The following is a 15,128-nucleotide window of genomic DNA, read 5'->3' as shown; positions in this document are numbered from 1 at the left end:
TGGCTAGTAAGTGTTTCTAAATAAATAGAACCCCATGCTTTATAATTTATTTTTTAAAAACAAACTCCGACCTCATCCAAAATAAACCCCCAGGCAATCCAAAATCTAATTAAAATTTGGTAAGTTGGTTTGTGAAAAGACGGTCAGCCTAATGTTTTAGTATGCGCTTAATGACATGTTTACTTTCCTGAATTGGTGATAACGGTTACCTACAATATAACCTAATATAAGTTATGTGAGTTTGTCACGGTAGTAGTTGAAAGTGTTTATTCATATATCTTGAGTCTTGACCTCAAAGTTTGATTTTCACTCTCCCTTGGTAATAATTTTATTATTATTAAAACAAGGGTTTAGGGTGATTTTGAAATTTGAAATATTTTATTAACGAGTAGTTGATGAAGTGTACGTTAAATAGTTTTGCATATGATCATTTTAGTGATTAAATTGATTTTGACTACAATTCTTTGAAAATTAATAAACATTATTAGGTTATTCTCATTTGTATTTTGCTTGTTCTGCAAGAATATAGTTTGGGGAATAGATAATGGATTAGTTTCCTTTGTTGCTAAGTGCAAACATCAAAAAATGATTATGAATATCTCAGTTCTATAGTATTTGGGTGAAGAACGATAGAGGGAAAAAAAAAAAAATCCAATGGTTAATATTCTGTTATATAGAACTCAATTGTTAACGAAAAAATGAATTTTTTGATAACACAAGATAAATAATTTAGGGTTTATTTCATATTTAGTACCTAAACTTTGACCCTTGTCTTAATGTGGTACCTAAACTTTTATTTGTCCCAATTGAGTACCTAAACTTTTATTTTGTGTCTAATAGGTACCAAAATGAATTTTTGTTAAAATTGTCAATAAAAATTAGGGGTAATATAGTCAAAGTATATTTTAATTATTTTATTTATATGTTTAAAATTATTTAAAAAAAACACACAACAAACAAAAAAAATTAAAAATTAAAAATAAAATATAAATTTTTTGAAGTGACTATATTGCCCCTAACTTTTGTTGATAATTTTAACAGAAATTCATTTTGGTACCTATTAGACACAAAATAAAAGTTTAGGTACTCAATTGGGACAAATAAAAGTTTAGGTACCACATTAAGACAATGGTCAAAGTTCATGTACTAAATATGAAAAAAAAACCAAGAATTTACAAATTAAAGTTAGTAATTAAACTTCACTTTATAGTCTATTTTTTGTTTTCCACACCCTAAGTTTTTTTAAAAAATTTGTTAGTGTAAATTTGATTATACTGCAGTAATTTTCATCATTTTTGCGAGTAGCCGGAATGGATAGAATATCGGGTCGGGGGGTTACACACGAAACCCGAAGGACATGGTTGGATAGGATGAGTGAGTCTTCAGTGGGGCGTGCCCCATAGAAGATTTATTCTGGATAGGATACTAGATAATGAGGTGGCATCATGCCAGCTTGGCGGCAAAGGGAGATAAAGAGGGTCAACATTGAACAGCACTCAGTCCACTCATCAACTCTCACATGATTGGCCACCACACACGACCCGTCTCGATAAAATCACTACCCTTTTCCATTTCCATTTGCATTTTGCCTTGCACCCGAAACCACAACTCTCTTTGACTCCTTTATCAAAAAATGAAAAACCAAAACTATCTCCCTTCAAAATCCAATGTGGCAATGAGGCTAATATGCGCCACATACATTCCACACTCGCATTTTCACTTTTTCATTTCTACTCGATTTGGGACACCGCCACCTATTCATTTCAAGCATTGTTTTCTTGACATTTGTACGGATGCCGCTTGTCTGTCCCGCAGCAGAGTACTCAAGGCCCAGGTCCAGTACAAGCAAGCCCAACGGGCAGACTACCCAAGGCCCAACCTTTTCACCTTGCAGTTTGCATGCAAACGAACAAGTAAAACTCAATCATTTACACAAAAACACAGTAAAACTCAATCCTAAAATTTGGATGTCCAATGCCAACAAGTCCATTCTCTATTTATTTCTTGACAGTTCAAATCTTTGGAAACAGGACACAACATTTTTTATTGGCAAAACAATTGATTTATAGATAGTGGACTCAAAAAACATCATCACAATTCACAAGGCCCAGGATAAGTCAAAGATATAGTCACAAGGCCATGTCCCATGTCCCAACTCCCAACTCCCATGCGATTGGGTAGATTAGTCAGAAACTAGCAAGCATAGAGTAAATATTAAGTTTGTTAACATCCATCAATACTTATCAAATGTCAATTACTGGCAGAGCAGACTTCCCCTCCCTCCCTTAACAGTAGAACATTACCCTCTTCACATTCTCCTTGAGAGCAGGTAAAGGCCTCACAGCAGCATTTGCAGCAACCGGTGCTCGCGTGCTCCGTGAACCTGCTCCTCCACCCCCGAACCCACGTCCAGTATTGGCACTACTTGTTACTGACCCGCCTTCTGAGGTATGTGGTTCCAAATAGAAACGGGCTCGAAATGCAGCAAGATGTGCATAGTATGCAGGGGGCACTGCCAAATTGCACAACTCATCAATTTCACTATTTACCAGTAGTTACCACAAAACAAGCATAAAATACAAATGCCTGAGACATAGCATGTGTGTTTCACTGTTTTGTCAGTTTGTGTGTGTGTGTGTGTGTGTGATAGAGAGAGAGAGAGAGAGAGAGAGAGAGAGAGAGGGCTCACCGACGGAAACAGAACGCGTGCACCTTGCATATCTGCATGCGTTAAACACAATCAGCTCATTAGCCCCATAAAGAACACAAACAAAACTTGCACAATCCTTACAAGGAAACTAACATGAGCTGAAAACTTACGTATAGCAAAGGTTATTTGTAAGGGACTGCAATCCATCAGCTGAAAACTTGTTCTCATCCCATAGCACATGGTAATGAGCTGGACGACTAGTGCCCTGTTTGACATGATGACAACCAAGTTAAGAGCACTCCACCACATCTTCATAAAATATATAAAAAACAATTAACAATCACTACCTGAATTCCAGCATGGCTACACAAGTAGAAGTCAAATTCAGTTGGATGACAGATTTTGGAGTCTACAACGGTACCTGTAAAATTAATGGAAAAGTGTTTTTGCATCACATGTATAAATTCTGAAAATAATTGCAAAAGTTTAAAAATCAAACAGAATTCAATACCAGGTAATATATTTCCACTTTTGTCAACTGTTCTGGAGTCAGAATGGTTGCTGGCAAACAACCTGGTATGATGGCGCTTCTGAACCACAACAAAAGTCACAGGAGGCTGATAGTCAGGCTCCAAAGAGGCGCATGCCTGAATTAAGATGAAAAAGAAACATACAAAGATGAGAAAGTGATTGGCTAAGATTTATCAATTTCCAGAAAAGGATTGAAAACAGAAAGGAAATAACAATATGTATCTCAAAACTGGAGAAAGTGATAGTCTAGCAAAGTAGATTTACTTTACGAATGGCATCAAGTTCATATAGCAAAACTTGATAAAACTGCCCTTCACTGACACCATCCCTGCAGAGAATAAAGATATACCATCAAATAAGAAAAAACAGAAGTAGGCAGTGTAAGCAGAATATAAGACCATGCCTGTAAAATATGATGCGTTCCGGTTTTTGCCGAGTTGATCTACGGAAAGATATGAGCAGTTCCCTGTATTTAAAAGAATAAATATAACTCAATTCTACTCCAATAAACAAGTTGTATTCAAAAAATAACTAAAACAATCATGCCCACACAGCCACATACTAGAAGAACCTAAGTCCACAGAGAGAGAGAGAGAGAGAGAGAGAGAGAGAGAGAGAGAGAGAGAGGAGTCTTACTTGATCATGCCACCAGTCATTGTCCCTTTTACTGGATCCTCCCATGTTTTGAACAAATCTTGGATGAGCTCCTGTCGATGGGTTTGAGCAGAAACCAAACCAGCATACTTCGTAATTTCAGGCCAATCTTGAGAAGCCACAACCTGAGTTTTAAATAATAATTTTGAAGCAGTCAAACCCTACTCTGGGAGGAAAAAGATAACATAATATGCAAGCTAATGCATGTATGTATATTCAGTAACGCACAGCCGCAATCGATGGACTTGAATCCTCTCCAGGATGAGGATGGGTGACATCAGCACCAAAAATGATGGTAGGTCGGTCACTGACTAGAGGAATTCGCCTTGACAGAGCATCAACAAGCACAGTATTCCTACCCCCAACCTTCACATTAATCTTCAAGGTTACATTTGCCAAATACTGTTGTTTATTTGTTTTAAATACATGCTTTGTTAAACAGCACTGGGAAACAATGCCAAGATCTGTCTCACAAATTCTTTTCAAATCACCTGAAAAGTAAATCATGATATATGTAAGTCCAAGATCCATTGCTGAAATAATAGCAAAATTTGAAAGAGCAGAATGTGGTTAATGCAGTCCAAGTTTCAAACCATAAAGAGAGCCATTATTATCTGGCAAAATAGCAATAAGCAGCTCAAGCTCCTGGCCCCGGAGTTTGGTCATGGCTTCATGGTAGCGAGTTTTTAGGGCCTTCTCCACATGATCAGGACGAGCACTGATAGGCGGAAGTACTGGTTCTGGATTAAATTCCTAGAGGAAAATCCAACATTCATATGAGGTATTTGACATCTCAAAACTTACAATAAAGATTTAGAAGAGAACTGATAAATATGAGAGCATCAAAGGCTGCATACCATCCCAGAAATGTTACACATTTGAGCAAGTTCATGACAGAACCGACGGGCAGCCGCATCTTGCACACTCCAAGAAAAATTTATGCACATCCAATTGTTGACTCTCCCACCATTAACCATTTTCTGTTACAAGATGATAATGAATCAAAAGTAGTCTAAGGAAAATGACATTCTCTCTTTTGAAAATTTCAAAAGTTTACTAACGACTTTAACATGAGACAAACATCTTCCTTCCCCATGGGCCCGACTAACACACACATACGCACACACAAGTGTATCAAGTTGTAGATAAACAAACACATGCATGAGGGGTATTAATTAAACCTACTCAACATGAAAAATCACAAAGTAGCTGCTAAATAGCCACATTGCTCAACAGGAAAATGTCACCCACCAAAAGAGCTATATTTAGGGCATGGCTGAACCAACACCCCATAACAAGTTACAGACATGGGTGGTAACACTCTTTACTAACAAAACCACTGGAACTCAAACAATAGATGCCTTCTTATTTTCAAAAGGAGATAGAAGAGAATATCATGTGCAACCAAATCATAAAGTTAGTTCAGAAGAACCAAAATTTCAGAGCACATTCCTGACAAGTATTTCCACGACTTACATGCCACTGCAAGAGATGCAATGATTAAGGGCAGGTTTCATATTGAAGAGGGGATAAAACTCTGAAACAGCATCTTGACTACTGATAGTCTGATAGTTAAAGGTAACAAAAACCAGAAGGCACACACCCAACCAGTGTCCAAGACCATTATTGTTCCACAATCAATTTGATAAGAAGCCATATAACCTTCCTAAATTTCTAATGATCACCTCATTGGAGCATAATATCAGGATGAGGCCTTTCACTTTCCCTTCCCCCTCCCTTGAACCCCAAAGGAAACAAAATGGAAAGAAAAAAAAAAAACCTTTGCTTCTCTTTCAGAATGCAAACACAATCCTTCTCCAACCCATCACCACCTATTATGCTACTTTTAACATTTATTTCTAGGCTAGTGCTACTGTATTAACAGGAATTCCTAACATCTCCATCCCATGTAAACAAAAGTACTCATGTAGCACAAAGTGGATAAAAGGTTTCACTTGAAGTGGCCTAATTAATTGGGTACATATACATACAGATACAAATGGATATCAAGCTTCATGTGCTCATATATTGTAAGGGTATTCTGCAAAACAAAACCATGAGTTAATGCAAAAGATACCTTATTCATCATGTTCCATTGTCCGACACGAGGCAGGCAATCCTTTTCTCTACCTGTATCATGGTATTTAAGCTGCATGACACAAGATTCAATACTTAATTACCATCAAAATAGTGAAACAAAGGGTAGTACCAAAAGTTTGAAAAACTACTAGACAGCAGACAAATTACAGATATTTTACCCTTGGTGGGGGAAGAATGCGAGCTTCAACCAAAGTGAGATTCTCACTAATTTTAATTCCAAACTCCTTAGCATAAGGATCTTCATGGTAAGCATTTTGACGAACCGTCTGAAGAGTGAAATTTTGAACCAGTTTCAACCAGCACATATCAAGAGTATAAATATACAACTGTAGAAAGTACTTCCAAAACTATGTAATTCACAAAAAAGGTTATTGAAACATCAAATTGGTAATTTATTAAGTGTTAAACATTAGGTATGACATAGAAGATTGGGCAAATAAAAGAAATTTTTCACAATATCAAACCTGTATAATATCACGTTCCCTTTCTTGAGGACGCTGACAGGTCACCTTCAGCAAAGCAGTAATCTGTCTCTCATTCAATCTCCTGGAGTACCTCTGACCCTCAACAATTTTACATACCTGAACATAATGAATGTCTATTAGAGAACTGGTCCAGTTTATAATGACCATAATAGTAGCAATTAGTTACCTCCATGGGCAAATAATTTGATCGTTGTTGATTTCCCACTTGTAGACATGGCAACTGGGTATGCTTGATAATGAAACCATAGGTTTCATGAAAGTACTCAACAACAGATTTCATAGTGCCTCTTTCATCAAGTGGAAAACTAAACAATCGAGGAACAGCGTCAGTGAAACAAGTTTTGCATGCATCTCGATATGAATTGGTTTAATGAAAATACTCAACAACAGATTTCATAACCAATAATGACATAACATATTAATACTCACGTCAGCTCTCTTGTTGCCTGTGATGTCATACCAGATATACGGTATTTTCTGCGCATATTTCCACGGTGCGTAACTTCAACCTTGATTCCTCGTAGAGCCTTCTTTATCTGTTCATACATAAATAAAAAGCTGTGATGCTGCTATCTGTATATAATTAAGGGGAACGTCAAATAGTTTTGTCACAAAAATTATATTAGTCTCTATAAACAATACAAAAGATATTTCATCCCAAAAAGTTAATTAAAATTGGCAATTGATTTAACACAGCATAAGAAGATATGGGGTAAAAATTAAAATACAGACAAATTATCAACATAATTCATCAGAAATACTACAAACAGAAATTATTATCAAGACCAAGACAAAGTACGGAGTCTAACCTTCACACGATCAGCATCAGACAATGGTCTAGATGAAATGTCTCGATTGAGAAGCTCATTGAGAAATTCAATGACCGGAAGTGGCTCAATGAAAGCAGTAGAGGACATATCTGGACCATGATAATTTTGTCAATGTAACATAAAACATGACAAGGCAGGAAAATGTACACAGGCGTGCATCCCTTGTGCAACAGTCAAGTGGATTGCTGTAAAATTTTGATTATAAAAACTTTGAAATTAGGTACCGATATTCAGAGACAGTCCCATCTGAGTTGGACGAATACTTTGATAGAATCCACGCCAACTTTCCAAACCCTCACCAAGTGATTGCCTTCTCCCCAGATCAGGGGAATAAAATGAACGCGCCACAGGATAGTAACTACAATCAATCAACACAGAATTAACTCTAGAACATATAAAATTAATGTGTGATTATTGACATCCATTGAACACAAATAGAAGATAAATATCGTATACCTAGCAGTAGGTAGTTCACGAAGAACAATGTCAAGAACCTGAAGGGCTTCTTGAGGAGCCTCAGGTTGCTTCCCCAGCAAAAAGAGTTCGAGATGGTGCAGGTCCGCACGTGCAGCAAATTTAATTACCACTCTAAATTCTCTTTCCCTCCTGCAGAAAGAAGAGAATAATATTTATCATATGGGCGAGAAGACTGCATACAAAAACTATGTAAAACACCAAGAATCCACCTTTGCCCGCCTGATCCATCATCCTCATCCATAAGTGTGATCTTAAACTCCTTTGATGAGAAAGGAAGTGGGCCAGCAGTATACAGACTCTTTCGTCCATCATAGGCAGGGAGGCGATTTCCAAGATGGGATGCCCTGTATAAGTCCACCAGCTGCTTGATCACAGCACGATTCAACCTCCGGGATGCAATGTCTGGTGTAATAGAAACCTAATAAGCATTAAAAGCAACCATTATGAACAAAGATTCAAGAATAAGATGAGAAAGGACGGAGGGAGACATAAAGGGTAAAAGAACTCACGTCGTACTGGTGCAAATCTTTGTCTGGTAATTCGGCGAAGAAGTGGTTTGCCTTGACTATACATCTTGCGCCAGTGGTGCCTTTGCCAGGGCGAAGAGGGAACCTGACAGACTTACTTGAGGCTGGAATAGGTTGAATGGCCTGGACAGGAGCAGGAGCAGCTTCTTGCTGAAAAGGCTGTGAAGGCTCAGGTGCAGGGCCTGTGGGCAGAGGGGTGACTCCCGCAAGATATGGAGCAGGGGTCGCTTGGTGCAGGTCGGGAAATGATGGTCTGGATGGGCCAGCATAAGAAGGTCCTCCCCCACGGCCATAGCTACCACCACGACCACCACCGCGGCCATACTGCTGCTGTTGTGGCATCATCCCACGGCCACGCCCACCACCATAGCCTCCTCCTCTATGGCCTCCTTGTGGACCTTGTGGGACCCAGCCTCTTCCTCCTCCTCCTCCTCCTCTTCCTCCTTCATTCTGTTGGGGTGAAGGTGAGCTCCTTTCTGCGACGGGTTGGGACGCTTGATTACTTCCCCCACTGGCTTCCTGAGGCGCGGAGCTTTCACCTCCACTAGGAAGTTGAGTTCGTCTCTTCCTCACCATGATGATTTTCAATTCCTGATGTCTGCAAATTGCACACAGATCAGCTGATTGGAAACTTACCCACTAAAAGAGAGCTCAAGAATTTTAAAGGAATCGAAGGCAAAAACGCTCCAGACTGAAAATTCACGGCCAAATCGAGCAAACCCATATCTTTGAATAAGCAAATAAGTAAGCCTTAAAATACCCAAAAAGAAAAAGAAAAAACCGTAAAAACCCATATGAAACAGCTCAGGGATGACCCTTTGAAATCTTGAAAAACGATACCTTTGAAACAAGTCTGGCCTCTGGGATTACCACTCACTGAGTTGAGTCGGTCCCAGCTTGCTTTTGGTTGCTTCGGGGTTCTCTTTTTCTCTTTTTCTCTTTTCTCTGAGAGAGAGAGAGAGAGAGAGAGAGATGCAAATTTCCAAATGATGTGGTAGGATACAAAATACAAGATGAATACGAATATAGTATTACTTAAAATAACGGTATCTTTAATTTAAAAACTTAGTGATACCCGGAAGGCGCAAGCAAGTAACAATGCCTGCTGGGCCGCTGGTACTGGTTATTGTTAGCCTCCTGGTAGGTAGGTCTTTGAAAATGACAACTCCGTCAGTCACAGTGAAACCACACCACCACCACTCCTCTCTCTCTCCTTCTGCACATCAATTGATCAATAATAGAATACAAAACAATTTACTTTTTCTTACCCAATAATTGCAACACAACAAACCGATTATGTCTTGGTTTGGGTGTCATTAATTGGAGCCGGTGGAAGTCCATTACTCCATTCTAGCCTGAAGGAAAACAAAAAAAACCCCATTTATTTGTAAATCATTGTTTATTTAGTAATAATTAGAATCTTAACATGAATTAATACATCTGATCAAGTTGACACGATTTCGCAATTAATATAATTCAATTATTAATATTAACAACTCGAACCCATGCATTCATACTTTCGGATTGCACATAACTTCTGTTTGTTTGGTATTGTTGTAAAATAAAGTAAATCCACATGCTTCTTTTGGTCTCAAAAACTTCTTTTAACCCCAATTTTAAAAAGCACTTCTAAAAGTTATAACCAAAACATCAAACCTATCAAAACTTCATTTTAAATCAATTTTATTACGTAACCGTAGCATTTCTAGTCCATTTTATCACATCAATGCTATAGATCTAAAAAAACTAAAAGATATATACGTTAATATGTACCACCAATAAATGGAATGGACGGTTCCATAGCTGTAATTTCGACCTATTCATTCTTTATATATAGTTCTATCATCACTTGATAGAAAAAAAAAAAAAAAAAATCATCACTTAGTGGGGTTTGGATAGTTGTAAAATTTAATGGGGCATTTAGGAAAAGGTTCCTCTAAGATAGAGGTAAAGAAGTAGGTGACCATTTGGTATGGTTTTAATAGGCAGTACGCCAATTTGATTAGTAATCATCGACTCGTCACTTTTGTCAATTGCATGTAACTTACAGTCTTATCGACACGACACTTGGTCAATCTCTTGTAAGTTTGTAACGTTGCTGAGTCCCTCCTGAGCTCATTTTTTATTTCTTACAGATTTATTATTCACACAAACTACAGGATTTCAGGCTTTTCAGCCTCACCATGAGTCCGTTGACCCCAAAAAAAAAAAAAAAAAACCTCAGGATAAGTCCTCTGGGGGGACAGTACCAGAACAAAATATTCTAAAAAGCTAAAAGCTATAAAATATAGAGCAAAGAGAAGAGGACTGGAAAGTTCCAATCTTCTTATTAGGCAATGCCGCAATGGGGAGCATATATGTATGTATTATGTCACTTTTATCCTATCAAGTTCCACGTTTGGTTCATTAGTTTGTGACTAATATAGGATATGAAAAAAAAGTAGCACACATATCAAGCAACCAATGATTCACAAGAAAAATGTCTAGGTCTCCACATCAAGGCAAACCGTATTATTATATTAGCATGATGGATTTTTCTACTAATGCCCCAGCAAATGGAAGCCTCTCTCATTTGAAGTGCAGGTCAGCAAGCGCACAAAATGGAGAAGATAAGAGACTTTATAATATCTTCCTACACAAAGAGAGGCCAATCCAACATCAGCCCACGTACTTGGAAGCTCATTGGGGTTTCATTCTTTGTACAATTTTTATCAACTTTTTTTTGATCAACCAATATTTATCATCTTTAAACAGATAATTATGGTACCTCATTTCTTTTCTAATCAAGTCTACATACATGAGTCCTGTAACATGACATGGTTATATCTTATTTCTTTGTTAGTTTTTTTGCTGATTTGGATAAACAACTGATGAAAATAGAATAGCTCACCTACACCAAATCCCCTACCCGGTAAACTCAGAGTGCTTCTGCACTGTTCACAAAGGAGATCCTATTATCAAGTCCAGACTCACATTCCAAAAACTTGGAGGTATCTTCAGTTCCTTCTTGTTGAACCTTCCCCATTTGTTTGAACTGCAAAAGATAACCTTACTTGTCTTAGTAACAAGTAGACAAGATAAGAGGAACAATTAACTGAGAAAATAAGGAACTAGCATTTATGCTCTTCCATTCCCCATAAAAATATTTGATTCTAGCAAGGAACACAAGCTCAAAAACAACCAAACTATCATCGGAAACCAATGAACAGTAGGCTCATCTGTCATAAAGTCAAGATAGCATACTCTGTTATTACAAAACATAAATGCATTCTTCAAACTTTGAAAGATTAAAAGTAATATACTGTGCTCATATATCACCAGTACGCCAATGATGTATCACCTGAGCCTTATATGAGGCTTTATGTGTACAAAAGGGTTCCATGGAAACAAAGATTGCAGTCTTGTGCAACAAATTCAACAAGCTGTCTATGTAGTGTCCTACATACATACATACATAAATTTTTATACACACACACACAAGCTTTCCAATTTGGTCATTTAAGAAATCCTTCTGGTTGAGAAAAGAAAAAAAAGAACGAACCCAAGTGCCACATCCCAATATACTGTGCTCTTGCAGGTTTATTGAACAAGTAGCCTAAAGAAATCAATTATGCAATGTAAAGCAGTCATTCTTTGAACTATATCTGCAACAAGTAAAACTTGTACAATGAAAATTAAGAAAGTGCTCAACTCAATTAACCGTAAATGGAAATAACCTGCCTTAGCAGTTACCAAATAGCCAAGGGTGCAAGGGGAAGGTTGAATACACCCATGCCCTCATGCCTCTTCTTCTTCACCAGAAGTCTGCACAATTGCAAACTCCATCACTGAAATGGTGAAACCGACTCACATCTCTTACAGTTATCTCTCTCTTTGTAATGAGAGTGATTAGCTTTATGGCAGCATGGCAATCACCACAAACCCTCAAATTCTTGGTAACAAAGATGGGTTTGCCTGGGCTCAGACTAAGAATTCCATAAGCAATGGCTAGTTTCTCACTATGATAAAGAAGGATTCTTTCTTTCTCCTCTTCCTCCACATCTTGAAGAACAAAGCTATTTTCTGCACGATATCCCAGCTTTTTCATCTCTACTAGTAGCTCCTCTAGTTTTTCATGTATCTGAGCCGCTTGAGGGTGGGACTGATCTCCACCAACAAATCCATGAATAACCCCATTTATCTCAACCCAACTGCATCCGGGACTCTTCTTAAGGCCTTGGTCCTTCTGCTTGATTCTGACACCGGCTGCATCATCCCATCTCCCAACAGCACTGTACATATTTGATAAAAGAACAAAATTTCCAGTACCTTCAGGTCCTAGCCCCTGAATTTTCTTGGATACTTCTTCCCCAAGTTCAATATTATTGTGGACCCTACATGCAGCAAGGAGCGCACCCCACACACGAACATCAGCCTCAAATGGCATTTTTTGGATGAAAATGTGTGCCTCAGCCAAAAGTCCAGCACGGCCCAGAAGATCTGCCATGCATATGTAATGTTCCATTCTCGGGGTTATGTTGAAATCTTGACTCATAGCAGTAAACCAGTGTTTGCCTTCAGTGACAAGCCCTGAATGGCTGCAAGCAGATAAAAGGCCGATGAAAGTCACATCATCAGGCTTTATGCCAGCTATCTGCATCTGATGGAACTGTGAAATTGCTTCCATCCCAAGGCCATGGATCCCGTAACCAACTATCATTGCATTCCATGTGATAATATCCCGCTTAAGCATTCTGTCAAAGACTTGCCTACCTATATTGATCTTCCCACACTTCGAGTACATGTCTATTAAGGCATTACAAATTGCAGTGTCAGTAACAAAGCCATGAACAATTGAATACCCATGGCCACATGCCCCGTGTTGTAGAGCAGCCAAATGTGAACAAGCTGGCAAAACACCAACCATGGTTGCCAAATCTGGGTCGATCCCAGACAATTGCATATGGTGGAAAATGCGTAAAGCTTCCTTTGCATAACCATTTTGCACACAGCCTGAGATGATGGCACTATAAGAAACTGTATCTTTTGGATTCATTTTATAAAAGAATCTGACTGCATCAATTATAATCCCACACTTTGCATACATTGAAAGGATTGTGTTGCCTACCATTGTATTTAAATCAAACCCAGATTTAATTGCATAACAATGTACCCGTCTCCCTCTACTCAGATCCGTTAGCTTTGTGCAAGCACGGAGTATGCTCCCAAGAATAACTGGCGTTGGATTTATTTCATTTTTGAGCACCATTTCATCAAACAACACCATGGCCTGGCTCAGAGAATCACATATAACATATGCACCTATCATAGCACTCCAACAAACCTCATTCCTGACATTCATTGCATCAAAGATTCTCCTCGCATAAGAAATGCACTGACATTTAGCATACATATCCAAAAGCCCAGTTCCAAGGACCACATCAACACTAAAACTCCTTCTTATAGAGTAACCATGCATTGCCTTCCCTTGGCTCAATGCATTAGCTTGTGCAACTGTGGGAAGAACTGAAACAATGGTGGAAGCATTGGGGCTTGTTCCCGCTTCCTGCATTTCAACAAGCAAGTGCATAGTATCATCATAAAGACCATGAAGCGAAAGCCCGGCGATCATAGCATTCCACGCCACAACATCTTTATAGAGCATACCATGAAACACGCTGTGTGCCTCAACCAAGTCCCCACATTTGGCATACAAGTCAATCAAAGCGGTGCAAATATAGACATCAGAGTGAAGCCGAAGTAGTTTGGCATGTTCATGCATCTCTCTACCAACTTCTAGAGCTTGTAAACCTGAGCAAGCCTTGAGAACGAACGGGTAAGTGTACTTAGTGGGTTTAACACTGGATTCGAGCATGCCATAGTACAAGTCGATGGCTCGTCCAAAGGGTCCATTCCATGCATATGCTCTTATCATAAGGTTCCAAAGAATAACACTTGGTTTGGGAATTTCATCAAACACGCGGGATGCGAGCTCAACTTCATTACAGGCTATATACAAATGGGCTACTTTTTCAAGCAAAAGAGATCTCTCCTTGATTTGGGTTCTGTTTATTAAGAGATGTTGATGGATTTTCTTGCCTTGAGCGAGATATTTAGATCGAATGCAGGCTTCAAGAAGCTTTGTATAATAACAATCAAGACAAGTGAGGGTGTTTGTTGAAAAGCTGTGTGTTATTATGGCTCGTTGAGTTATAAATTGGTCAACAACTTGGTGACGAGTGAGTCGTCTTGCCCACCATAACATCTCCTTTTGGTTCCTCCTATTCAGTATTCACTACTCCGACTCTAAAATTTGAACTACAAGTTTATCACACAAATAACTCGTGGTCAACTAATATCATCCTTTTAATTAGTAAAAGAATACATTCAAAAATAATATCATCCTGTTTATAAATAAAATTACCCTTAGTATTATTATTACTTTTATTATTATTTAATCATCAACAAGTGACATTCATAAAATTTAAATTGAAGAATTTTTTTTCCAACAAAGAATGACCGATTGTCAATAATTATTGATTGATAATATAATATATTACATTTGATCTTGGAATTAGACAATAAAATAGATAAAAAATTTTGTAAATTTCCTAAGCTTGATGTGAATTTTCTGTCTTTAATTGACCCAAAAAATTAATCTAGACACCCTCACTTATAAAAAAAAATATATATATATAAGATGATCTTTGAAGTAATATACTGACCGTCTATTTATTTGATCTCAATTAGATGACTAAATGATTTTCGATTTAATTGATTTTTTGTAATGATGATCTTTGAAGTATAACCTAAATAATTGACGGTTCGGATTATGAGATTAGTTATGTGGTGGTTCCAAAAGTATGATTAGTTTCGTATTAACTTGCTAACTAGT

At 37.9% G+C, this 15,128-nt stretch overlaps 2 protein-coding genes across 4 annotated transcripts; both read right to left on the bottom strand.

Annotated features, from left to right (window-relative positions):
• Positions 1 to 1,974: 1,974 nt before the first annotated feature.
• On the bottom strand, positions 1,975 to 9,442 carry LOC147275435 (protein argonaute 1-like). Of its 2 annotated transcripts, none has more exons than XM_086255955.1 (22): positions 9,095 to 9,442; positions 8,237 to 8,980; positions 7,937 to 8,145; positions 7,707 to 7,856; positions 7,475 to 7,608; positions 7,230 to 7,339; positions 6,850 to 6,956; positions 6,587 to 6,725; positions 6,400 to 6,516; positions 6,094 to 6,201; positions 5,913 to 5,984; positions 4,693 to 4,815; positions 4,429 to 4,588; positions 4,064 to 4,326; positions 3,818 to 3,960; positions 3,585 to 3,647; positions 3,446 to 3,509; positions 3,162 to 3,297; positions 2,998 to 3,071; positions 2,821 to 2,915; positions 2,690 to 2,721; positions 1,975 to 2,512 (listed from the first exon to the last, which is right to left on the bottom strand). In XM_086255955.1, the coding sequence occupies exons 2-22, from the start codon at positions 8,828 to 8,830 to the stop codon at positions 2,286 to 2,288; spliced, it is 3,120 nt and encodes a 1,039-aa protein (XP_086112081.1). In that variant the 5' UTR covers positions 8,831 to 8,980; positions 9,095 to 9,442; the 3' UTR covers positions 1,975 to 2,285. The 2 variants fall into 2 exon arrangements, with proteins under 2 accessions (XP_086112081.1, XP_086112080.1); XM_086255954.1 differs by having other exon boundaries at positions 8,237 to 8,852.
• Positions 9,443 to 10,763: 1,321 nt separating this feature from the next.
• Positions 10,764 to 14,523, bottom strand: LOC147275434 (pentatricopeptide (PPR) repeat-containing protein). Of its 2 annotated transcripts, none has more exons than XM_086227833.1 (3): positions 11,971 to 14,523; positions 11,145 to 11,288; positions 10,764 to 10,886 (listed from the first exon to the last, which is right to left on the bottom strand). In XM_086227833.1, exon 1 carries the CDS (start codon positions 14,496 to 14,498, stop codon positions 12,048 to 12,050), a length of 2,451 nt encoding a protein of 816 aa, XP_086083959.1. In that variant the 5' UTR covers positions 14,499 to 14,523; the 3' UTR covers positions 10,764 to 10,886; positions 11,145 to 11,288; positions 11,971 to 12,047. The 2 variants fall into 2 exon arrangements, with proteins under 2 accessions (XP_086083959.1, XP_086083958.1); XM_086227832.1 differs by having other exon boundaries at positions 11,975 to 14,523.
• Positions 14,524 to 15,128: the final 605 nt, after the last annotated feature.

The sequence above is a fragment of the Dryas octopetala genome, chromosome 9 (assembly GCF_963921425.1).
Source record: "Dryas octopetala chromosome 9, drDryOcto1.1, whole genome shotgun sequence".
In the NCBI taxonomy this organism is placed as follows: Eukaryota; Viridiplantae; Streptophyta; class Magnoliopsida; order Rosales; family Rosaceae; genus Dryas; species Dryas octopetala.
The sequence above is the reverse complement of the archived record's forward strand: the minus strand, read 5'-3'. Positions and strand labels throughout refer to the sequence as shown.